Raw genomic sequence first — 27,729 nt, 5'->3', positions numbered from 1 at the left:
AAGATTACGATATAAAGAAGCTGCTATGGGGTGAAAAGGAAAAAAAAATTGAAATAGCTGGTGTGGCAAACGAATATATGAAAAAGACTTTATTGATAGAATTTGTCTGCAAGTGAGAGATTTCATTTAGTTGCAAATGCTTAAGACTAAAAGTTTCACATGATATGATGGTTATGAGGGAGCTGATACATGACATATTGATGAAATGCATGGAAAAAATAAAAAGAATGTAATACTGCTTGATGAATTTCTGATGTTCTGGATCTTTAGCTTTCTAATCAGTGCATCTTTAAAACACAACACGGATAGCTTTACACTAAGACTTCTTTAGTTTCATAAAGCAACCCAAATTAAAGACTAATAAATAATCTAAACAAAAGGTCCTTAAATTCTGAAACTATATTAATATGTAAACCTAACATATACATGATCAAAATGGAGGGATAAAGTACAAAGAATAGACAAATAAATATACATTCTGAAGAACAAATTACAAAGAATGGCTTACTCTGTCATGTCATTAACACAATTACAATATGTAAGATGGATCCAACTAATGAGAGATTGAAGGTAGCTTAGGTAGTTTCACCAATGACAAAACTAAACAACTCGATGCACTAGATCATGCCAAAGAAATTATACCGCATAGCACCAGCTTGAACGCTAGTAGAAATTGATGAATAACCCAATCTAATTCCAAATTGCTCGTCATACTAAAAAACTGATCATTGTGTTTGATCGCCACCTCCCCAAACCGTTTTAATTTTGTTCATATGGGAAGCATAGACTTCTTGTATTCAACTTGTGATTTCATATTAGCTGACTTCTAGCTCTACAGTCTGAAATGATCCAGAGGGGGAAGCTGTTGTCCTCAAAAGCCAATGGCAGCCTAAACCTCCACGGCCTTTTGCAGATTAGGCATGACATGCAAAGAATTATGCAGATCGATCCTCTTCATCTCACTCCTCCATCAAGTCTATCTTTTTCAAACCAAAACTCTTCTCAAACCACTTCATATGAACTTGCAACCCTGCATCTCTTAAAGCATTCAAGGCTGACTCGTAGAGTCTCTCGTCCAACCCCGTCCCCTCGGATTTCATGTCTTGCAGTAGCTTGACTAACTCATCAAACCTACTACCCTTCGAAAAAACACCAACCATTATCCCAGCCAAAGCCCTATCAACCTTTCCTCGATTCATCTTAAACTCTTCATAAAACCTAATGCACTCATCCAATTTTCTAGCCTTGTTATATGCACTAATAATGCTTGTATAGCTAATCTTATCTGGTGCTACTCTCCTTCGTTTCATTTCCTTCCAAACTTTTTCCACCTGCCTTAGGTTCAAGCGTCTTCCATGCATGTCTATGAGAGAATTATAAACATAAACATTAGGCTCACATCCCTTCTCTTTCATCTTGGCCAAAAGCCTAATAGCATCCCTCACCCTCCCAACCTTCCCATACATCGATATCATATTCGAGTAGGCAACCACACATTTGTCGAACCCCTTCTCCATCATCTCCAGAAACACCATCTCTGCCTTCTGGAAGAGCCCCAAACGGCCATAGACATTAATGATGGAAGCATAGGTCACTTGCCCTGGCTCACATCCATTAAAGATGCATTGGTCGTATGCCCAGACCGAAGCCTTAAGTCCTCTTTTCTTAGCAAAGCCATTAACAACTGCACATAAAATGCAATCTGGTACCTTGAGTCCCATCTCCATCATCGCCTCCACAATCCTAATTGTCTTCTCTACCAGCTCCACTTCCACATACATCATCACAAGCTTCATAAAGACAGATGAGTCTCTCACCATTCCCTTCTCTCGGGCTTTTTGAAGGAGGTCTTCTGCCATCTCCACCTCTCTAGTCCCTGCAAAGGAACAAATAAGTGAAGAATAGATGGAAGGATTGGGCTGTATTTCCTTCTTTTCCATCTCTTTGAAGTATTTAAAAGCTTCAAAAGCTCTTCCTGCTCTACCCAACGAATCCAACAAGATCGAATAAATCTCAACAGAAATAGCCAACGAGTTCCAACTTTTCGATTCAAACTCGAGAAACAGGGCAAGCACATTCTCAGTGTCCCCCATCTTCCGGTATGCATCCATGATCCAGCGATAGCAGCCAGAGTTTAGAGGAAGACCAGCCATCCTCACCTGATCGTACACTGAAACCGTACAATTGTGCATATGAAGCTTGTTGTAACCATGCATTGCGGAGCAAAAAGTTGAGATGGCAGTCGTCCCCTTCCTGGTTGCGAGAATTCGAAGCAAAGACTCGGCAAGCTTGAACCTTCTCGCTTTAACGCAACCACTGACCAATCTAGTACACATGGATCGATCTGGAAACAAATTGAAGACACCAAAATCTTCTACTAGAGCTGAGATGGAGCCCCATTGCTTATGTTTGAGCAGAATCCGGATCAAAAGATTGAAAGTCCTGCGGTCTGGATGAAACTTTGGTTGTTTTCTGGCTTTTTGATAGTATTCGAAGGCGAGAGCTTCTGTTTGAGGAACCCTGCACAAACCGCAGATGAATTCGTTAGTGAGGTCAAGGTCTGAGATGGGAGACGGTTGTCGGGCTGGAGAATTGGAGGGGACTTGGATAACTGGGACACCATTCGCCGCCTCTTCAAGAAGATGGGAAGGAGAATTGGAGAAGTTGACATTGAGGATTCTATGTCTTTTGGAGGAGAAGGTGATGGATGAACTATGAGAAGTTGAGATGGAAAGAGAAGTTCTGGGGAGGGATTTGCGAGAAGGGATGGAAGCCAGGGAGAAGTCGGAGCTCCATATGGCCATCGAACTTACCCGAAGCACCGGGGAAAAGATGGAGAACATGTCGTTTTTATATACGCACACCCCTTATCCTCTTCATACCAAACCAGCGAGTTATAAGAGGACGCGTGGAAGAAATGATGCCCGCTGTAATTATCTGAGATTTACGACCGTTTGGGCTCGTGCAAATGTGCAGTGCCGTGGACTACCGCTCGCTGGATAGAAAAATATAGCATTTTTTTTTTGCATTGATGTCCTTTTAAATATCAAATTTTACATAAATATTTTTTAAAATTGATATTTACATATATGTCCTTATAAAACTCTGTTATTGTACAAATGCCCGTAATATAACGGTTGTTCTAACGGTATTAAGAAAAATCATATTTATATTAATTAAAAATAAAATAAAATTTTAAAATTAAGCTATTGTCCTTATTTTCTTCTTCTGCTATCGGAATCGCGATCTATTTGTATGTCTACCTATTAAGGATATTTTAGTCATTTTAATTTGAAACCGTTAATTTTTTAACGTCGTTAGATAATATGGGTACATATGTAAAAACAAAAATAAAAAAAAGGATAGAATGGCAAAACAAGTATTTTACGAGGGTATACATGCAAATATCAATTTTGGAAGGATATTCATGCAAAATCCGATATTTAGGAAGGTATTCATAAAAAAAACCTAAAAATATATATATATATAAATATCAGCCTTAAGGCCTACTTTAACACTGTACAGAAAATTATAAACGTAATATATAAATTAAAATTTGGTTGAACTGAAATATTAACAGGTGTATTCCGCGCAAAACCATGAAAAGGGAGTCAATTTTTCAAGACAGTTGATTTTGTTAATTGATATCCATCAAATATTAATTAAAAATTATTCAATTACTCACCACATATCGCAAACGAGTATTTAAGAAATCTCTCTAAATTATAAAATAAAAATACTATATTTCAGGTATCTCAAACAAGTGAAAACCCTAATATTTTTGATAATTATCTAAAAAGGATCTAATAAGGAAGAGAACAACAGTGTACGTAGGAGTTCCATTTTGAAAAGGAGGCAAGACCTAAACTAACAGGAGGCTGAAAGCGAGAGTTCTATCATAAGAACTTGCAATGGTATTGAAGGTAACCTGAAAGAAGAATTATTAGAAACAACACATCAAAACGTACTCCACACTAATGGGGCAAACTTCATGATCAATCAGATAATTACGCCTATTTTGTATGTCTAATGCATACTGTTTACCTCAAAAAAAAAAAAAAGACTATCAGCTGGTTTCCAGTCCTTGAGCACATAAATAATCAAGAATGAGACATGTCAAAACAAGTTCTAAAATCAATCCTTTCACTAATCATGTGCCAATGGGTCTAACAACAAAATAACAGTCAATACAGGTTCTGTGAACAAGGCACCACCAACGAGCATCAATAACCATGATGCTAATTTCTTTCGCAAGAACCTTATGGGAAAAACAAGGGGAGACTTCATCTATAGATCTGAACCAGATTGCACAATATAAAAAATGTATCCTGGCAACAAAATCACCAATTAACATCATCTTGACCCATTTTGGTGGAGGCAAGTATAAGCCAACACGAATGAATTAAAATTCCTGTCTGGAAGCAAGCTAAATAAAAGAAAATTTTCTAAGTTGCATTTGACCACCATATCAGGAAACATCACACGATAATGAACCATAAACCAGTCAATTGGAATCAGAACTTAATGACTGCTGGAGTAACAGTGCAAGCTGGCACTATATTTTTAACTGATATACAGTCCATACCCAAAAAATAAAAAAAAAACAAAGATGCATGGAATTGTATCTCGAGGTAGCAATGGTGCTACTAGAAATGCTTACAACTCAAAAAGCATTCACCTCATAGTAAAATTTTAACAATACTAGGCCAATCCCAGAAAATTTAACCCTGTAAAGTGCTACTCAGCAGAATGCTCTTTTCCATTTACAGTCACCATCAATGCAAGCCACCAATACTTGAACACAAGGTCTCATAACAACAAGCTCTCCCCTTGATACACACAAAATCCAATACCTCAGCAAATTAACCTTTTTCCTCCAAACCACTTCAACTCTCTAAAGGCACAAATAGAGAAAGTGGCTAAATGCAAAAACTCAGACAGCACAGAAGTCCAGAAACAGACCCAGCTTCTGTACGAGGATCTCACGGGCACCATATAGAGGCTTTCCCTCACCGATCCAATTCTTCTCCAAGACTGAAGCTTTTGCATTTGCCTGCATATCAGCCTGGAAAGTGGAAATTATTTGATAAACCGATGTTCTAAGGACATCAGCCATGGTATAAGCTTTAGCATGCAGCGCAGCACCTCTCTTTTTACTCGTAATTGCAGTCACTCCATCTTTTCTGCCTGTGTTGACTGTAGCCCACCTGATGCTTGCAGGACCCATCAGGTGTGCAGGCTGTGGGTTGGTCTTCTTCCCTAGACAAGCCTCAACAGCTAGCAGGCAAGACAACAAAGTCGAGACCACAGCACTGTTGCAACCTGTGAGCTGAGCAACCCCATATCTATCCTCCCAGTGGGATCGTGCAGTCAATGTTGCTAGTGTCCTTGCACACCACGTGCACAGCTGTTGCAGAACCGAAGAGAATTAGCCTCACAAACAGACATAAGAATAAGCATAGGAAACTTCCAAATAACAGAAATAAGAGGCAGCTAATCCTTGTGGATCCTAACCCAAAAAAGGCATTATCTTATTGCAAATACACAAGTTTCCTAAGTTAATAAAGCAAATCAATTATATTGCAATTGTTACTTGAAACTGTATTTACATCAAAAATTCAACTCCTGGAGGATAACTGAACCCAAAAAGAGGTCAAACAATTCTGACAAATGGTTAGCTGGGGCGTAAAAAGTTATGAAAAGATTCAGTTAGACTTTAAACTGCTCACTTCAGTAATATATTTGTGTATCAGAATAGAAGATATAAATAACAATGTAATATCAGGCTGCTCCTTTTTTTATTGGAGGCAAACCCACACAAATTTATTAGTGAGAAGAGAAATTACAATCGAAAAAATAGAACATAGAAGATAAGGAAAAGCACACAATATTAACAATTTACATCCCCAATGAGGTTCCATAACTTAGAAACAAGAGGAAGTTGTCTGATTGTATCCGATTATAGAAAATTCAGGACTTTCTTTGTTTCCAGAAGGAACATAATATGCTGCCACTAATACTTGGAAAACCAGGTTATTTTGTTTCTTCCAATCTACTCACAAGGCTCTAAGTGTGTGGGCATAATACCGTATGTTGAGAGAATTTAATACTTCTGCCCAAATAGCTTAAAAGGACAATCTGATGAATAAACTAGCAAATTAAGATCAGAGGGTTAATGACAAGGATGAAACTGAATACTTTGTTCCTGCATCAAGCTATTAAATGACACTTTGTCTAAAAGGATCAAGCTTATTGTTTCAAATTTGTCCTAGAAGAAAGAAAGAAATAGGCAAAGCTTAGAAGCCAAGCCAAAAAAAAAAGAAAAAACTCTTCTGATTTGCATGTAAAAGGGAGGTAAAAAGGAGACAAAGATGGGATTTTGTTGAATTCTGTGCTAAGCATGGCTTAATATTGCAAACACACCTTTTAAACACAATGAAGCTTCACTCGAAGCCCACTACTAAACAAAAGACAACCAATCTGGCTTATTTGGGCCCAAATCTCTCAAATGACAAAATATATAAAAAATTAACTTCATTACATTTAAAGTGCATGAAATTTTGTAAATGAAATAAAATTTGAAATAGATAGAAGTTACAAAGGGAATATGACATGATGCAAAATATTTTAAGATATTAACTAGAGAATTATATAAGAACCAACTTTATCCAAAGTGCTTATCTATAGAACCATGTTAGCAAGAATTTGTGATTGGCTCTACAAAAGGGCAAATAGCATGGTAGACTGAGACTTACACCCTGCTAGGAAAAAGCTGAGAATTTTCTTGTAACCAATGGATTATTCCAATATATTAGACGATGTCCACTAAGATATAATACAACTAATCTTCAACTACTATCCTCCCAAGCTCTTAACTACCAAGAAATGATGGGACTTTCTCTCCTTTTTGTTCATTTATCAACTATTCTTCTTGCTGTCAAAGGCCTTGATGGCTTGATCAAAAGCAGAATATGCTGTATCCAGAGGAAGTTGAATAAATCAAGCATAGATACAAGACCTCTATGGTTTAACTGCTTCAAAAACAATTCCGATTACAATTTGGCAACACCTCATACTACTCCCTTGTTCAATGCCTACTTGAACAATGTTTATGAAGGAGAATATGTTTTTGTGGCACAAAAATGTCAATTTTTGTTTTTTAGAAATCAACTTTCCTAAGCAATTTTATATATAGTCTTTATATTTTTCTGATGATCATCATGTGATGCAGTTTTTGTATGGGCCTTTGTCAAAATAAGCATTGTAGCTGGCATTTTATGCTTTTTTGGATAAAAAATGCATTCAGAACATCTTGTGAACAACGGTGGTCTTTTCATTCACCTAGCAAACTGGAAATTGCCAACATAATATATCCCAGCCAAGATTTTAGTAATGTTTATGGAGACTGTAGGTGGTAAGCCGGCCATCACAAGACTGCCCAACCCATACTAAGCAAGCACCTAGTCAGGCACCAAGTGAGGCAAATATGACAGCAATAACAAAGAGAAAGCTAAACAGATAGTCATAATCCCCAAACTGAAACACAACACATTAACAAAGATGCCAGCAACAAGTACCAACTCACTGACATCATGCACAAATTCAGAAATCAATTTCATCCTTTAGGCTCAAGCATGTTATAGAACACTAAGATGACAATTATGTGATGCCACCCAGGGCCACCACCTTTTCATTCACCTAGCAAACTGGAAATTGCCAACATAATATATCACAGCCAAGATTTTAATAATGTTTAAGGAGATTGTATGTGGTAAGCCGGCCATCACAAGACTGCCCAACCCATACTAAGCAAGCAGCTAGTCAGGCACCAAGTGAGGCAAATATGACAGCAATAACAAAGAGAGAGCTTAAAAGATAGTCATAATCCCCAAACTGAAACACAACACATTAACAAAGATGCCAGCAAGAAGTACCAACTCACTGACATCATGCACAAATTCAGAAATCAATTTCATCCTTTATGCTCAAGCATGTTATAGAACACTAAGATGACAATTATGTGATGCCACCTAGGGCCACCGCCTTGGCATCTGCCTAGGGCATCTATTGAAGCACTGGTCTACTAATATAAGGAACACCATTGTAGCCAAAGTTCAAAAATTCAATGCTGTTCTTGGATTCAATTCAGGCTTGTTGAGTTTTCGGTTTAGTACTTAGAGTTATTTTCATCTGAGTTTCGATGTCTCAGTCAAAACTTCAGTTATTAAGATAATTTGAAGAAAAAACAGAAGCTAATATAAGCTAATACATACATACATCCAAACTTTTATTATATTTTGCAGTATATTGTTAGACCATTATCTTTTTTTCCCTTCTTATCATTGAGATTGCCTATCATCACAAAGAGTTTTCCATAGCTTTTTAATGGTTGGCAGAGAGGTGTCTACTCTCTATTTCTGTGCTTCAAAGACCTGACTTCATTTGGCATTCTCCTAGTGGATCCTACCTCTATAGACTTAACAGCGAGATTTGCCGTCTCGGTACCGGACTCCATACCGGTGCCACACAAGCATAGTGTCAGTATAGAATGAAATTCTTTAGCATACCGAGTATCGGTACGCCACCTGTATCGGATACGGGTACCGAACCGGTAGGGTATGCACCGTACCGAATACTGGTACCGAACCAGTACGGTACGCTCCATACCACCTGATTCGGGCCGGTACAGCATACTTTGCTCAACAGCATCCATATTTTCCTCAAAAACCAAGAAAAATGTTATTCCTTATTCTTGGCAAAGGGTGATATATTAACGTAACTTCTCTTTCCGAACTCCTTGGGACTTGTTTCAAATTCTACAGTACAGCACATTCGGATGTCTCAAGTCTCCAACATTCAAGAGCTGCAAATATCGGTACCGAACCGGTACGATACGCTCCGTACCACCTGATTCGGGCCTATACAGCATACTTTGCTCAATAGCATCCAAATTTGCCTCAAAACCCAAGAAAAATGTTATTCCTTATTCTTGGCAAAGGGTGATATATTAAAGTGACTTCTCTTTCCGAACTCCTTTGGGACTTGCTCCAAATTCTACAGTACAGCACATTCGGATGTCTCCATTGTCTCCAACATTCAAGAGCTGCAAACTTAGGGCCAATAGGCCGGGTTCAATCTTTATTCCTTGTAGGAAAACTCTCTTTGACACCATTAAAAAAACCCTTACCCATATCATCTTTTGAAACACCAATGGTATCACAGATCTTGGTACTGATCTTGCCACAACACTCATGCCTCGAGGTCGCTGTCTTTCCATGGAGAAGCAATCCAAGGACCATTTGAACTCATGACAGAAAAGCTAAAAAGAATAGATTTTGTTATGGTTCAATGAATTATTCAATTGTCTGATGAAAAACCTATTATCAAGTACATATTATGTAGTTGTACTACTAATATGAGACTAATAATGAAGATTAGTATCACAACAAACACCAACTACCAAGACAACAATTGAATGTAGCTCGTTCAACTACTGATAAGATTCCAGTACAGAACTCACAAAACAGATCTTTCTAGGGACCAAGGGGGGCTCAATCTACTCCTTGTAGGCTATATTTTTCTTCTTCATCAAAATATCTTTCAAAAGCCCCAAAATTATCGAACATTTTGAAAAGGTTAACTCTGTAAAATTCCAGATATCTTAAAGCTATCATATCATAGGACATACCTGAACATAATTCATGCTTATCATTTGACATAAGAAATGAATCCAGAAAACAAAAGCAGTCATCTGTTATTGAGATCAGTTCTTCTACACTGGCTATCATTCCTAATAGAAATTTATTCTAGTTCTCAAACCAAGGATTGATGTTTCATCCAAAAACAAATCCAATTTATTTAGGCAGAATCAAAACTGAGACCCCTCCCCCCACCCCAAAAATAAAAAAAGAAAATTGTGGAATGATTGAGTAAACCCCTAATTGATTTTGATGAGCTCAAAGCATTTGAGTATGTTTTATGTTGTTCTAATGAATTCAATCTAGTGTTTCAGATAAATCTTTGTGAATTTCTGTCTAAGTACCTCGGGCTTTGGTTCAAGATATTTTGGCTAAGTATTAAACTCTATTTGAACCAAAGTCTGAATCACGAGTCGACTCCTGAACCTTGCGAGTCGACTCCTGCACACTTTGAGTTTCTGGCACAAGCTCGAGTCGACTCCGGGACTCTCCAAGTCGACTCCGACTGAAAACAGACAGAAAGACAGAACGATGATTTTTGGACCCTGTTAACGAGTCGACTCCAAAAGGTTGCGAGTCGATTCCGATGCTTGGCGAGTCGACTCCAAAGGGTAACAGACAGAAAGACAGAACAATGAATTTTAGACCCTGTTACCGAGTCGACTCCAGAAGGTTGCAAGACGACTCCGACGCTTGGCGAGTCGACTCCCAGTTTGTCCGAGTCGACTCCCAGAGGAAAACAGTCTGAAAGGCAGAGACTTAATTTCGGAAATCCTGTGAACGAGTCGACTCTAAGTGTTTCAGAGTCGACCTCCAAGTTAGCCGAGTCGACTCCAACAAGGCCCGAGTCGACTCCGAGGCAGATCAGTTCAAAAGACAGAGAATCAGTTTTTGCGGTCTCTGAGAACGAGACGTCTCCTGAAGATCTCAAGTCGCCTCTCAAGTCAGCCGAGTCGACTCCAAGTAAACCCGAATCGACTCGAGGAAGAAAAACAGAAAGTTGAGTTTCTGGAACCCTGAGAACGAGCCGACCCCTAAGTGCCCGAGTCGTCTCCAGCTGTTGGCGAGTCGACTCCAGTTTGGTCCGAGTCGACCCCAGGACGATGCATGCACTTTAATTCAAATCTGGAACAGCGGACGAGTCGTCTCCAGTAACGCGCGAGTCGACTCCAGTAACAGCCGAGTCGACTCCATATCGCACGAGTCGACTCCGATCCCAACGGATACATTGTCAAGATGTGCAGACGGGACAGAACGGCTCCAAATCACTCTCTAACGGCTAGTTTTCGAAAGGAACCATTTAAATAGCCTGAGTGAACAGTAGTAGACAACAAGAGAGCTAATCCATTTGAGCATTAAAGCATTTCAACCACTAAGGGCTTCCAAAGAGTGAATCCAAAAAAAAGAAGGAAGAAGTGCATTCAACTCAACCAAAAAAGTGCTTCCTTCACATTTAAGAAAAAAAGTGCTTCCTTCGCATTCAAGGCTCTACTACTGTCCCCCATCCTTCGGCACATTCAAGAGGAGACTCAGAAATCGAGAAGCCCCCACTTCCTCATCTAAAATCTGTTTGAGGGCTTCCAACTCAACTTTGTTTATATTGTTTCACACTTGTTTTTTAGAAGTTTCTTCCTGTGAACTTTAAACTCTTATTTTGTATACTTGATTCAATTAGGAGATTGAATCAAGGGTTGTAAGGTTTGTTGGTGAGCCAAAGATAAAACCAACAGTGTAAGGTTGTGGTTGGTGTACCGGGAAAAACCAACTGAGTTTGATTGTGATCCCGAAAAAACAATCGTTTGGTTCTAGTCAGTGAGCCTGTCAAAACCGACCGAGTTCGTTGTTAACTAGTGAAAACAACAAGTTAGGTTGTGAGCTTGTAAAACAACCGGCTGTAATCCTAGGGATTATAGTGAACTCCCAAGTACGGCTTGGGGAGCAAACGTAGGAGCGAGAGTTGGCTCCGAACCACTATAAATCTTTCTGTGTTTGTATTGCATCTTGTCTCTCTCACTCTCTTCACTCATTGCATCTAGTGATCTAACTAATTCTCTGGCAATATATTTAGTTAATCACTAACCTTATTTTTAATTGATCAATATTTAATTAAAATCCAATTCACCCCCCTCTTGGGTTGTCTTCTTGGGCAACAAGTGGTATCAGAGCAGGTGCTTTCATATCGATTGGTATTCCAATCCTTAAAAAAAGTAAAAGATTAAAATGACAACCCCTTTTGGATCTTCCCTTAGTTAGGGGCAATCCACCAATAGGCCTCCATTGTTCAATGGAGCTAACTATTCCTATTGGAAGGCTAGAATGAGGATATTTATCCAAGCTTAAGATTATGATGTTTGGAGCATCATAGGTAATGGATCATATGTTCCTTCTATCTATGTTGATAACATTGCTATACCCAAACTTAAAAAAGATTGGGATGATAACGATAGAAGGAAGGCACAACTAAATGCCAAAGCAATGAATGTTCTCTATTATGCCTTGGACCCTAATAAATTCAATAGAATCTCTACTTGTAATTCTGCAAAAGAGATTTGGGATAGACTTGAAGTGACCCACGAGGGCACAAATCAAGTCAAAGAATCTAAAATTAACATGCTAATCCATAAATATGAACTATTTAAAATGGAATCTAATGAAACCATCTCTTGCATGTTCACCAGATTTACTGATATTGTCAACGGCTTAAAAAGCCTTGGCAAAAGTTACACTAACAGTGATCTTGTCAGAAAAATTCTTCGCTCTTTACCAAGGTCATGGGAAGCCAATGTCACGGCAATCTAAGAAGCAAAAGACTTGAACAAGCTGCCACTCGAGGAGCTTCTTGAATCTCTTATGACACATGAGCTCACAATGAAACAACACAGCGAAGAAGAATCCTCCCATAAGAAAAAGATAATTGCCCTCAAGTCTACTTCTTCTAACAAAGATCTATCTTGCAGTAGCAGCAATGAAGAAGAAGACAATGAGTAAGATGAAGAAGCTCTTCTTATGCGAAAATTCAGAAGATTCATCAATAAAAAGAAGCCCTTCCATAAGAAGAGAGTTCCCTCGAGTTCCTTCAATAAGGATAAAAGTAAGGAAAGTGAAAGTGAGGGAATCGGATGCTACGAATGCAAAAAGCCGGGTCATTTTAGAGCCGACTGCCCCTTGCGGAAAAAGAGCAACAAGTACAAGAAGAAAAAGGCCCTTATCACCACCTGGACTGACTCTGATAAGTCATCATCATTATCGGAAGAGGAACAAGAGAAGAAGACCAATTTCTGCTTTATGGCAAACGAAAATGAGGTAATATCTGAAACTCATTTAGATTTTACCTTTGAAAAATTATATGATGTATTTAATGAACTAATGGATGAATATAGTACAATAAACTTTAAAAACAAAGAATTAAAGCTAACTAATCAATCTTACATTCATAAAAATGATAAATTGAATAAGGATAAGGACTCTATTGTCAAAGAAAACTTAAAACTTAAAACAAGCAACCAATTGCTAACTCAAAAAACTGATTCCTTAATTAAAGATAATGAAAGACTAACTAAGAAAATTTCAAAACTTAAAAACAGTAATCATACTTTAAAAGATAATTCAATTACTAATGTTAAATCATTGAGTGAAGAAAACTTAAAATTAACTAAAGAACTTGAAAAATATAAACCCATTGTTGAGAAATTTACTTATAGCTCTGAAAAACTAGAAATGATCCTTAATAGTCAAAGAGCTGGGTTTAATAGAGCCGGGTTAGGATATAAGCCTAATAATAAGCAAAAATTTCTTAAAAACTTCTTTGTAAAAGCCGGTGAAAGTAAAGCTAAAGATGTAACCTTTTTTTGTTGTGATAGAGTAGAACATAAAGCTAATATGTGTAACTATAGAAAAACAAAAGCTAAAAGAAAAATTAAAAAAGTTTGGATTCCAAAAGAAACTAACATAACTAACCTTGAAGGACCCAAAAAAACTTGGGTACCTAAGACTGTATGATTTCCTTGTGTAGGAGTGTCTTGCAGCTAAGCTCAATAAACATTGTTGGTACTTGGATAGTGGCTCTCAAGACACATGACGGGTGACAAGGAGCAATTCTTCACCTTAGAGTCTTAGAAAAGAGGTACGGTGACTTTTGGAGACTAACCAAGGTCACATCATTGGTATCGGTAAAATACAAATCACACCTTCTACCTTTGTTGATAATGTTCGGTTTGTAGATGGTCTCAAGCATAACTTATTTAGCGTTAGTCAATTATGCGATAGAGGTTTTGATGTTTTGTTTAAGCCATCTATGTGCATCATAACCAATTCAATTGATAATAGCTTAGTTTTCAAAAGACTAAGACGTGGCAATATTTATGTAGTAGATCTTGATGATCTTGCTAAAAACAGCCGCTGCTTAGTAGCTAATGATACTAAGCTTAATGAGGCAAGTTGGTTATGGCATCGTAAATTAGGTTACGCAAGCATGGACACACTATCTAAATTAATTAAAAGATATTCTGTGATTGGTTTGCCAAAGCTGAAATTTGAGAAAAATAAATTTGTAGAGCGTGTCAATTTGGCAAACAATCTAGAAGTTCTTTTAAATCTATAAATTATGTCTCTACTACTAGACCCTTTGAGCTACTTCACATGGATCTTTTTGGACCAACTAGGACCACAAGCCTTGGTGGAAACAAGTATGGTCTTGTCATAGTAGATGATTTTTCTAGATATACATGGGTTATGTTTTAGCTCATAAAGATGAAGCATTTTCAGTGTTTAAGAAATTCCATAAGAAAGTAACTAACGCAAAAAATACTTCAGTTATAGCTATTAGGAGTGATCATGGAATGGAATTTGAAAATCATCTATTTGAAAAATTTTGTAGTAAAAAGGGGATAACTCATAATTTTTCTGCACCTAGGACTCCACAACAAAATGGAATGGTGGAAAGAAAGAATAGAACCCTAGAGGAAATGGCTAGGACCATGTTGTGTGAAAGTGATGTTGCAAAGTATTTTTGGGGTGAAGCTATTAACACATCATGTTATATTCTAAATAGAGTTCTATTGAGACCAATTATAAAGAAAACACCTTATGAACTTTGGAGAGATAGAAAGCCCAAAGTAAACTACTTTCATGTTTTTGGTTGTAGGTGCTTCATTCATAATAATGGCAAAGATAACTTAGGTAAATTTGATTCCAAATCTGATGAAGGTATCTTTTTGGGATATTCTACATCAAGTAGAGCATATAGAATCTTCAACAAAAGAACTCTTGTTATTGAAGAATCTATTCATGTTGTTTTTGATGAGACTAATGATGCTTCCTCTAGCAAGAGAGTAGCTTTTGATGATGATGCAGGGATACTTGAGGAAAAGATGGATGACATGATCTTACAAGAGGATGAACCGAAGCAAATTGAATAGACTTCAACAAGTCAAGAGATAATTGCTGACATGGACTTACAAAGGCTTGGAGGTATGCTCACGGTTATCCTAAAGAGTTAATCTTAGATGATCCATCTCAACCTGTTAGAACTAGAGCCTCTCTTAGAAACTTAAATAATCATCTTGCATTTGTTTCACATTTAGAACTTAAAAACATTGAAGAAGCTGATAATGATGTAAATTGGATAAATGCTATGCAAGAGGAACTAAACCAATTTAAAAGAAACAAAGTATGGAACTTAGTTGAAAGATCCTCTGAATACTCAATAATTGGAACTAAATGGGTGTACAAAAATAAGCTTGATGAAAATGGAGTAGTGGTTAGGAACAAGGCTAGACTAGTAGCAAAGGGCTATAATCAAGAAGGTATAGATTTTGATGAGACCTTTGCTCCTGTGGCTAGACTTGAAGCAATTAGACTGTTACTAGCATTTGCATGTTTCAAAGATTTCAAATTATTTCAAATGGATGTAAAAAGTGCTTTCTTGAATGGGTATATTAATTAGGAGGTTTATGTAGAACAACCTTCTAGTTTTGAAAATCATCAATACCCCAACCATGTTTACAAATTAAATAAAGCACTTTATGGTCTAAAACAAGCCCCTAGAGCATGGTATGAAAGGCTTAGCAAATTTCTATTAGACCATGAATTTTCTAGAGGGAATGTTGATACAACCTTGTTTTTGAAAAGGAAAAACAAAGATATGTTAGTAGTGCAAATTTATGTAGATGATATTATTTTCGGTGCTACTAACAATCGTTTTTGCGAAGAGTTTGCTGAATTAATGCAAAGTGAATTTGAGATGAGCATGATGGGAGAGTTGAACTACTTCCTCGAACTTCAAATCAAACAATCTAAGAAAGAAATTTTTATCAATCAAGCTAAGTACATCAAGGAAATGCTAAAGAAGTTTGATATGGATGGAAACAAGTCAATTGGCACTCTCATGAGCTCATCATGCAAACTAGACAAAGACGAATAGATAAGTCAGTAGATCAAAAGCTGTATAGAGGTATGATCGAATCATTATTATATCTTACAGCAAATAGACCTGATATCATGTTTAGTGTATGCATGTGTGCTAGATATCAATCTAATCCTAAGGAATCACACCTAATTGCAGTTAAAAGAATCTTTTAATATTTAATAGGAACAAAATATATAGGATTGTGGTACTCTAAAAAATCAAGCATAAACTAAATAGGATACACTGATTCTGATTTTGCTGGTTGTAAACTTGATAGAAAAAGCACCAACGGATCATGTCAATTCTTAGGAGAAAATTTAATCTCATGGTTTAGCAAAAAACAAAACTAGGTTGCACTATGTACGGCGGAGGCCGAATATGTTGCTGCCGAGAGTTGTTGTACTCAAATCTTGTGGATCAAGCAACAACTTGAAGATTATGGCATTAAGCAAGATAAGATTCCCATAAACTGTGATAATGCAAGTGCCATAAATCTAACTAAAAATCCAATTCAGCACTCAAGAACTAAACACATTGAGATAAGACATCACTTCATAAGAGATCATGTGTTAAATGGTGATGTGATGCTTGAATTTGTTTGTACTGATGATCAACTTGCTGATATCTTCACAAAACCCTCGAGTGAAGATCGATTTTGTACTCTCAGAAGAGGGTTAGGAGTGATTGATCCATTTCTTTGATTCTTTTCTCTCATTCATTGATTTTGATCATTAATTTACGTTTGATATAGTATTCCACGTTTATGATCATCATATCATTCCTTGAGCTCTAAAGATTACCATATCTCTCTTTTGGCACGGTATTAACTGAGATTTTGGTTATGTACCAGAGCTCGAGTCGACTCGGATGATTCTGAGAGTCGACTCGTGGGCGAGTCGACTCGCGAATTTTCAGGAGTCGACTCGAAGTCGGGAATCCGTCTTTTAACCCTAAACGAAATGACTTTTCCCAATCTTTCTTTCCGGCCGTCACTGTTCCAAAACCCTCGAGTCGTCTCCCCCGATCGTCTCCGCCTTCTCTCTCCACTTCTCCTCGATTTTTTTTCCTCCCTTTTCACGTCTCTCCGTCCTTGGGTAGGTCAAGATGCCTAAGAAAGTCGTCCCTAGCCAGAAGAGACATCTTGCAGCGAGAGGTGCCGAGAGACGGTCCAAGGCGCGGAATGAACCCGTAAGGTCACCACCTCCGGTTTCCTCTCCGCCTCGGTCGATTCCCTCGCGTTCGTGCGCCGGAAGGATCGTCTCTACCAGGAGGAAGGTCGATTTTGACTTCCTCTCCCGTGAAAGATTCACTCTAGGGTATCGTCTTAGGGTTCAGGGCTTAGAGTATTTTTGATCCCTTGACCTTCCTACCTATCCCGGGTTAGTCCGGGAATTCTATGGCACCATCACACGGGGTGGCGGTGGTATTCAAAGAAGGGTAGCCAACATCCCTATCTGCATTTCGGAGGACCTCATTGCACGAGTCCTCCACCTCTCTCGAGAGGGGATAGCTCCCACTCACCCCACCGATAGGTCTAAGACCCTTACGGCCATCCTAGGGAGAGTACCCTAATCGCCCATTGAGGAGGTTTTTGCAAATCAGCTCTCCGCTGAAATGCGCCTCCTACTTAGTATCATCTCTCGCACCCTCTTTTCCAAAACCGGTAGATTTGATTTCATTTCTGAAAAAGACTTAGCCTTAATGTTCAATATCTTACATGAAGTCCCTCTCAACTTCCCAAAACTCATTTACAGTTATATTAGTGAACCCCTAGATAAACCTAGATTGAGTCTACCCTACGGTATACTCTTCACATTGATCTTTAGGGAGTTAGAGGTTCCCATCCCTGAGGGGGAACCCTCTCGTTCACTCCGTTTCACTGACCATATGGGCGAGGGAACTCTTCACCGAATGGGTTTCCACAAGGTTGAGGGTACATGGGTTAGAAAATCCTCTACCTCCATACCATCTGACCCCACTGCTCCTCACTCTCCCACCTCTGACCATGGCAAGGACATCTCCGCAAATCCTCCCACCTTCCCATCCACTACTGGCCCTTCATCCACTGTCGGCCCTTCGTCCTCTGCTAGACCTTCATCCACAGTGCCACCACCTCAGCAGCCTCTAGAAGTATGAATTAGTCCTGAGCAGCTTAGAGCTTTGAGGGATGACATTGTAAGAGAACTCAGAGGAACCACCAGTACACCCTCCACTGAGTTGACCCCCTCCACAGTAGTAGTGTCTGTCATGGTAACTGAAGTCAAAGAGGAGCTGTCCAGTCTGAGGAATCTAATTCAGGGTCAGTATATGAGATTCTCCGAAATTCAGGAAGCTATCAAACAAATGCAAGACTCGGTGAGGTCACGAGCTACTAAACCTGAATCAAGGAGCAGAAAGGGTTGCAAACGCAATGATAGATAAGCTTGATACAATCAACGAAAGCGTAACCCAACTGACCCAGACTCGAGCTAGGACTACTTCAGAAATAATTGCGCAACTGGGGAATGTCTCTGAAGGAATTAGTTTGGTTTTGCAGTGTCAGCGAAGAAATCTGGGAGCTTCATCTTTTTCTTCTAGACGTCCTTAGACTTGTATTTTGTTTTTGTTATCATTTAAAATCCTTTTGGACTTTCAATCATTGTACTCAAATTTTGTAATACTTAAAATGAATTGAAGTCTTTTTCTAAAAACTTGTGTACATTGTGCTTTCTGTGTTATGAGCATTGTCTACATTGATTCTTTGATACTTCACCTTTTTGCCATGATGACAAAAAGGGGAAGAACATATGAGATATTGTATGTAAAGGGAATCACTAAACAAGAAAACCTTTAAGCAAAATGAGATTTGTTCTCAGTGGATTCGATACCTCGAGGCTCATTATCTCTCTGTTGGGGCTCCTCAAGGAGTAATCTCCAGAATCTGTTCAAGGGATATTCGGAGATTAGTTGAATCATATTCAAGAACAAATCGTCAGATTTTCCCTTCTATAATTAAGAACTTAAGCTCAAGTTTAAAACATTAAAAGAAAATTCAGAAAACTCGAGCAAAATTCAAACAAAATTGAATGCACATGCTGAGGGGGAGAATCTAAAATTCTAAGAAAGCAAATTCATTAAAGACGCATAAGCCAAACAATTGATTGCATGATTTGAAGGCTTATATAATTCTAAATAAAAGAAGGAGCTTTAATTTCAAAGTTTACTGACTCATACCTTTCAATTTTGGATACACTAAATGACTAGACATTTGAATTCATTTCAAAACTTTACTACGAATCACTTCTTGAATGAGAAATTCACTTTACAAATACTCAATATTTTGTCATCATCAAAAAAGAGAAGATTGTGGAGTGATTGAGTAAACCCCTAATTGATATTGATGAGCTCAAAGCATTTGAGTATGTTTTATGTTGTTCTAATGAATTCAATCTAGTGTTTCAGGTAAATCTTTGTGAATTTCTGTCTAAGTACCTTGGGCTTTGGTTCAAGATATTTTGGTTAAGTATTGAACTCTATTTGAACCAAAGTCTGAATCACGAGTCGACTCCTGAGCCTTGCGAGTCGACTCCTGCACACTTTGAGTTTCTGGCACAAGCTCAAATCGACTCCGACTGAGAACAGACAGAAAGAAAGAACGATGATTTTTGGACCCTGTTAACGAGTCGACTCCGATGCTTGGCGAGTCGACTCCAGATGGTCCCGAGTCGACTCCAAAGGGTAACAGACAGAAAGACAGAACGATGGATTTTAGACCCTGTTACCGAGTCGACTCCAGAAGGTTGCGAGTCGACTCCCAGTTTGTTCGAATCGACTCCCAGGGAAAAACAGTCTGAAAGGCAGAGACTCAGTTTCGGAGACCCTGTGAACGAATCGACTCTAAGTGTTTCAGAGTCGACCAAGTTAGCCGAGTCGACTCCAACAAGGCCCGAGTCGACTCCGAGGCAGATCAGTTCAAAAGACAAAGAATCAATTTTTGCGGTCTCTGAGAACGAGATGTCTCCTGAAGATCTCGAGTCGCCTCTCAAGTCAGCCGAGTCGACTCCAAGTAAACCCGAGTCGACTCAAGGAAGAAAAACAGAAAGTTGAGTTTCTGGAACTCTGAGAACGAGCCGACCCCTGCCCGAGTCGTCTCCAGCTGTTGGCGAGTCGACTCCAGTTTGGTCCGAGTCGACCCCAGGACGAGGCATGCACTTTAATTCAAATCTGGAACAGCGGGCGAGTCGTCTCCAATAAAGCGCGACTCGACTCCAGTAACAGCCGAGTCGACTCCATATCGCACGAGTCGACTCCGACCCAACGGATCCATTGTCAGGATGTGCAGACGGAACAGAACGGCTCCAAATCACTCTCTAACGGCTAGTTTTCGAAAGGAACCATTTAAATAGCCTGAGTGAACTGTAGTAGACAACAAAAGAGCTAATCCATTTGAGCATTAAAACATTTCAACCACTAAGGGCTTCCAAAAAGTGAATCCAAAAAAAAGAAGGAAGAAGTGCATTCAACTCAACCAAAAAAGTGCTTCCTTCGCATTCAAGAAAAAAAGTGCTTCCTTCGCATTCAAGGCTCTACTACTGTCCTCCATCCTTCGGCACATTCAAGAGGAGACTCAGAAATCGAGAAACCCCCACTTCCTCATCTAAAATCTGTTTGAGGGCTTCTAACTCAACTTTGTTTATATTGTTTCACACTTGCTTTTTAGAAGTTTCTTCCTGTGAACTTTAAACTCTTATTTTGTATACTTGATTCAATAGGAGATTGAATCAAAGGTTGTAAGGTTTGTTGGTGAGCCAAAGATAAAACCAACAGTGTAAGGTTGTGGTTGGTGTACCGGGGCAAACCAACTGGGTTTGATTGTGACCCCGGAAAAACAATCGTTTGGTTCTAGTCGGTGAGCTTGTCAAAACCGACCGAGTTCGTTGTTACCTCGTGAAAACAAGTTAGTTTGTGAGCTTGTAAAACAACCGGCTGTAATCCTAGGAATTATAGTGAACTCCCAAGTGCGGCTTGGGGAGCAAACGTAGGAGCGAGAGTTGGCTCCGAACCACTATAAATCTTTCTGTGTTTGTATTGCATCTTGTCTCTCTCACTCTCTTTACTCATTGCATCTAGTGATCTAACTAATTCTCTGGCAATATATTTAGTTAATCACTAACCTTATTTTTAATTGATCAATATTTAATTAAAACCCAATTCACCCCTCTTCTTGAGTTGTCTCCTTAGGCAACAAAAATAAATAAATAAATAAATAATGAATTGGTTTCCACTAGAACCAAGATGAACCCTGAAACTCAGTTCTAATCTGTCTGAGCTGAAACCAACCAGCTCCAATCCCATTTCAGTGGCTTCAGCTAAAATCGACCAGAACTAGTTGTGGATATTGTCTTTATTCATTATGCTGGTATTTAGGTGTAATTTCAGGGACATTTCTCTGTTAAGTAAATCTGACTAAAAAGTGTCCATTTTGAATAAAGTTTTCATTTTTTGAGTTGAAGAATACTTACTCATGGATGATAAATCTGAACTTTAAGTACTTTTTTCATTTAAAAATATAAAATTTTAGAATTTGTAATGAAATTTAAAGCATTTAATAGTTTGGCAATAAAGAGTTGAACAGAAAGGTCGACTTTTCTAAATATTGGAGAAAAAAACTACTTTTTTTAAGTCAATCAAGCACTGGGAATAGTGTGCTTCATTTGTATCTAATTGCATTCCTTTTCATACATAATAGACTACAAGTTAAATGTTGGTACTTGTGCTTGATATGATAGTAAAGTATCAAATCAAGTTTCATATTCATATGCAATCCATGTTGATGCATTTTCTTTTACAGATATTTAAATTGTTTGATGTAATAAGAATTAAATTGCTATTAAACAATTGAATGCAATACAGTTTTCTGACATCATTAATTTTTAATATTTTTTCAGAACAACACACCTAAATGTAAAAAACAATGAATCTAAATATATGTTCTTAATAACTTTTCTAAAGTCATTTAATTTTAATATTTTTTTCAAAATAATGCATCTAAATATATGTTTCCTTGGTTTGCTTTATTTATCTTACTTTCATGATTATTTCAAATTTTTCAGATTGGCTGAATCCTAGAAGCTAGATACAGAAGTACTAAAATCGAAACTCAACAGGCCCGACTGAAACTAAAACCAAATCCAAGTTTATCAAGCTTGGTTGATACTAAATATGAAATATTAAAAATTGACCAACCAACTATGAAATATTAAACATTGAGAACCAACTTTTTAAATTGCATTTCTATCTGCAAAAACGTAAGTTTGAATTGCACATTGATAGGTTATGTAGCATGAAACAAACAAACTAATTACGCTAATATCTACTATTTGGAAGAAAGCAAATGAATGTCAAGTATTTGGAAGAAAGATAAGGGACATATCTACGAATTCACACCTCTAACAGAACTCTAATAATCTTAGGCGGCTTAAGAAGTTAATCAATGCTGGCAAAGGAAAAATTATCATACATGTGGGAAATCAAGCCCCAAAAAATGAGGAATGCTAGGAATCACTGTGTCAGGCCTACTGTCTTATTGAGTGATAGTTGATGATCTTTTATGGATCTTGTAGGTTATATTTTCCCATCACAATAATAGTACATGAACTTTAATTAATATCATTAACTGTAGGAAAACAAGGGAGGCATGTCTAGCCTGGTTAACAAAAGGACATCATGCCAAACATGGTAAATTTGGCAAGTCATCCTGCCAAGTTCAGCTGACCTTGATCTTTCCATCGCTTAGAGACTGTTTGGCTCCCCGCAGTTGAAGATACACTGCAGAGCTGCTTGTAGCTGGTATTGCAGCAATTCGAGCTGCATGTAACTTTTCAATACTATGTTTGACTGGATACAAATTGCAACTACTTTTCATTTGTTTGGTTAAATGCACTTGTAAGAAATATTTTCACCCTACAAGAGAAGTGGTGTTTAGCTTCTCCTCTTTCCAGAACAATCTTCATCATGAAAAAGGCCTCTCCAAAACCAATAACCTGTTCTTTCAGTTCTCTTCTCCAACTATGACTAGAATTCTTTTCTAGTCCTCCTCCCCTTCATAAAATGAATTACTTTTTCTTTTAATTCTCTTCTCCACCCACCACAACAGCACCATGTGGATCCCCATTCTTAAGGAGATGTTAGATCTAGACTTCACCTTTCTTCCCCAACATGAAATCATAAGAAACCCCACCAAAATATTGCATATTTCTTAATCACAGCAAGGATACTGGAAGCCCTTGTCCTAGCTGGTAAAAACCTTGATCTTGAACCCTGAGAGGAGATCTTGGTTGGAGCTGTCTCGAATGGAGAGGTGAAAACAGCACAGATGCAGCTAATAGGAAGATGGAGGGCAACGAGGGCTTTGGAGTTGGATCATGGTGCGAGCAGGATCATGCTATGGCCGAGAGAGAGGATTGTCTCCCTAAGGAGGCTGAGGTGAGGAGACAAAATATAAAAGGCAAGGTCTGGAACTTGAAATTGTTGATGCCCCTATCAATGACGGTGAGGAAGAGAAGAGATACCTCTTTGATAGGAGAGAAGGATCGAGGTTTGGGGAGGGAATCTTGAATGGAGCTTTGTTCGAGATCAAGAAGCATGGTGATCTTTTACCTATATATCTCAGAAGCCTGTATAAGCATTGAGTTGTTATAGCTCGACCCATGCTCATTTTGGCGACAAGTCAAGTTGCCGCAAATCAGCTCTGAACTGCAGCCTTCCAGCAGCTCGAGTTACAGTGCTCAATGGAGTTGCAGCCTGCCAAACAACTGGGCTGAGCCATAGCTGCAGCTCGACTCGCATCCGGGTCCAATTGCAGCCAACCAAAAAGCCCCTTAGAGCATCTAAGTTAGAAACAACGTTGCTATAGACATCAATCAACTAAGAATAGGAGACTTAGAACCAATGACTCCTAATTCATCTAAAAGAGACATCACGAGCTGAAGTTAAGGACTATATCTCTGATTTCCCAAGTTAGATGCCTACCTTAGTAGGAGTCTTCCATCTAAGGTGGCAAACCACTTTAGAATCTCTCCAAAAACTCATCCTTGCACCGACTTATTGAATTTATTTTAAGCCCAAATCTTCTACCACAACCACATTCCCTTCTAGTAACTAAAGAATCTACCCAAGTTATGCCATACCGTACCAAACCGGACGGTATAGACATACCGTACCATCTGTTTCAGTACTGGTACAGTCGATACGCCAAACAACCTCCGTGCCAGATGTACCGACATAGTAACAGAGTAGCACTGGTATGGGGCCTGGTACCCAAATGGCGTACATTGAATCTACCACTTCATTTACCTACTAAAAAGTTATGTTTAGTGAAGTTTCTGGTTATTTTAAATCATTTTTAACCAATAACACAATTTGTTTTCTTTCAAAAACAGATATTATGTTCACAGCAATGTCCAAGTGATTCCATATTCTTGATAATTGAAAACAAACTATAACAATCAACATGTTTGAATGTTGGACGTGTTATACTAGGAAGACTAAATTGAAAAGGTTGTGTCATCCACATTTTTATGAAATGAGCTTTTGTTCTTCCTCCAATTAGATGCATCCAAAGGATTGTCGATAAGCAACAAGTAAGAGAGAAAATTCAGAAGTCAGAAGTTATACATCCAAATTAAGCAAAGTACCTGGGAGTCATCAAAAGCTTCATTAAGCTTTGAGTCCCCTTGAATAGTTGCTGGTGAATTTAATTGTTGGGACAAGAAATCTGATTTGTCCACAGGAAAAGCTTCCAAACCCTCAGCAATCCTTGATGTTAGCTGTTCAAGAGGCCTCAAGCACATATTTACAACTCTTCTGTAGGTTTCACCAGTTTCTTCAAAAACAGCAGCTCGACGCCAAGGTTCAACATTGTTCTCTGCAACCATGCATAAATCAAGATAAGCAAGATATTGCAGAAGCGATCTTGGACTGCTCTGCTCCAAAGTTTCAAGGAGAGTTTCACTTGGGTTTGTTTCTGCAGCAGCTGATCCCTGTGGTGGTGCAAATATACACCTCCTTGTATGTACCACCTAAAACATCACAGCAGAAGCTTTACATGATATGTAAAAAGGAAAACAAAAAGAAGACATGTCACAGTACATTCACCAAGATGAAATATAAAGTCCAAACTGATAACAAGATGAAAGCATAACTTTAGCAATGAAAATGGAAAGCAATGAAAAGAAGCATGGGTGGTGATCAACGAATAGTAAAAAGAGGGGATGGAAAGTCTGATCAGGGTCATATACATAAAACAGATCAGTCTAAATAAATTTTGAAAGAGCTAACCTGGAGCAAGTGGTGACTTATTTCCCAGCAGAAAGAAATAGCAAATGTCCCAATGTAAAATTTGATCTGCTGCATAATATATTTTCTCATTGTGTTTGTGTATTTAAAACTGATCCGGCAAAAACAGCATCAACAGGCTCGAACAGAAGAATGCCTGAATTGACACCTTTAGAGCTCGTTTAAATGACGATGAAATCCCCATTTTGAAGCTGTAGAAAAGAGGTCGCTGCAGATGTAACCAGTTGAGAGAACAGCCAAACTAAGATAATACATATTATTTAGCAGATGCATCATAAGGAGCACCTTGAGCTAAAGCTTCCAATATTGCAAATTAAAGGGTAAGCATCATCATTGAGAATTTATCATATAATCCTGCAGTTAAGTAATCATCAACTTATTGCTTCCAAATGTTATTGGACCAAAGTGAAGCTAATTATTTTTTCTATTTTAGTCTATTCATCCTTTTGGATTATTCTTGGAGAGATTTTCTTCTTGGCATTGATTATTAACTTCTTCAACTTATGGCTAATTCTGGAAAGCATGGAGAAAAGACAAGTAATGCACATAAAATAAGTGATATTAAGTAATGGAAGAAGCCTTGCTTTGTGCATGAAGGTGGTGCTATAGAATGTAGTCTTGGGATCAAAATTACAGCTCGAGTATTCTTATTTTAGCCTTCCTTTTCTCTTCTTTTCTTTGTAGCAACACATAAGATAGAACTGGTTAATTGTACCAAAATCATGTTAGCTTAAATGCACTTCTGATAGCTTGTAACAATATCAACTGAAATCAAGCCAAATATTTGGAACTGAAACTTGAAATTCTTGATGCATTAGTTCCAACTTCTAAATATATAGATGTGCATTAGATATCTAATCTGATATTCCAATAACCTCTCCTCACTACTAAGACCAGATATCAGCTCAGGTCACCGGAACACTCTATCTCCAGAAAGCTATTCTCTTTCCTAGGAAACGTGAGCATCATATGATAAAAGCATATGAAGCATTTCGCACCACAATGAATAAAACTTAGTTCTGCACGGTGAAATGTAGTTTCCTGTACCACCTTAAACCCTAAACTCGCACAAATCATAAAAACTCATATACTGTCATCTAAGTATCAACTCAAGAGTTTCTTCTACCATAACCCCCCTCTCCCTCTCCCCCCCCCCCCCCCCCCCCCCCCCCCCACCGACAACCAACCAAAAAAAAAAAAAATAAAGTAACCAATAAGAGTAAGGGAAATGGCAAAAGAAGAAACAAAGATATATGCTACAAAAACAGATAGATAGTTTCCACGCTCACCTGAATGATTGGAAACTTAAGGATCCACCTTTTCCTGAAAACATAATGCAGGCCATAAACCAATCCAAAGATCGACCCTCTCAGCCCCAACCCGACCAGCCTCAATCCGTAAAGCAGCTCCCTCTCCCCGCACACCGCCGCCACCGAGAGAAACCCCGAGACGGCGCAAATCACCAAGAACAGCGCCGATGCCAGGGCCCTCCTGGCGCGGCGGCGAGCATCGGGGGTGGAGGAGGGGTGGGAGAAGCCGCCGACGAGGGAGCAGAGGGAAGCACGGAGGAGGGCGGCCGCGAGCTCGGGGAGGGAGGCCGAGGGGTCGGGGTGGGGGGAGGAGAGGAGGAAGAGGGAGAGGGTGAGGAGGAGGAGGGAGAGGTGGAAGGCGAGGAAGGAGAGGATGGCGAGGGGGGAGGGCCGGTGGAGGAGGAGGAGGAGGGAGGTGGAGAGGTAGACGGTGGTGGAGGCGATGGACTGCCAGATGAGGAACCCTAGCCACCGGTTCTTGACGACGACGTAGGGGGAAGACATGGCGGAGGAGAAGAGGAGAAAGAGAAGGGCCTTGCTTTGGGGGTTTTAGGAATTAGGAGTAGGCGGCAAGCGAGACGGGCTCCATCACAATGTCGTCTCTTGACCAGACGCCGATGCTCTCACCCCGTTTAAATTTTAAAATAAGGCTTGGGGTGCCTGGATGGTCGCTGGCAAGGGTCCGATATATTGAGACTGCGTTGCGACGGTGTCCGCACAACATAGTTTGTTCGGTTGAAAAGGTGGTGATTAACCGGTTATTTTTTTTTTTAAAGGATGGATATATTATATGATCCTGGAATAAATAAAAAATTCTGAAGCTCAGGAGAAGCAGCAACAGTTGAGTTCCACAGGGGCAGCCCAATAAATATAAAATATTTAAAAATTTTATTTAAAAATAATTCACCTAGCTTTTTGAGATGCAAAATTACTAATCAAACTTTTGTACTCAAGATTCATTAAAATACTATTTTCAATC

At 38.7% G+C, this 27,729-nt stretch overlaps 1 protein-coding gene and 1 pseudogene across 1 annotated transcript; both read right to left on the bottom strand.

Moving 5' to 3' along the window:
• Positions 1–959: 959 nt before the first annotated feature.
• On the bottom strand, positions 960–2,804 carry LOC120108020 (pentatricopeptide repeat-containing protein At5g13770, chloroplastic-like). The gene has a single exon (XM_039121538.1). It carries the CDS (start codon positions 2,802–2,804, stop codon positions 960–962), a length of 1,845 nt encoding a protein of 614 aa, XP_038977466.1.
• Positions 2,805–4,489: 1,685 nt separating this feature from the next.
• On the bottom strand, positions 4,490–27,410 carry LOC120108019 (annotated as a pseudogene).
• Positions 27,411–27,729: the final 319 nt, after the last annotated feature.

The sequence above is a fragment of the Phoenix dactylifera genome, unplaced genomic scaffold, assembly GCF_009389715.1.
Source record: "Phoenix dactylifera cultivar Barhee BC4 unplaced genomic scaffold, palm_55x_up_171113_PBpolish2nd_filt_p 001126F, whole genome shotgun sequence".
NCBI lineage: Eukaryota > Viridiplantae > Streptophyta > Magnoliopsida > Arecales > Arecaceae > Phoenix > Phoenix dactylifera.
The sequence above is the reverse complement of the archived record's forward strand: the minus strand, read 5'-3'. Positions and strand labels throughout refer to the sequence as shown.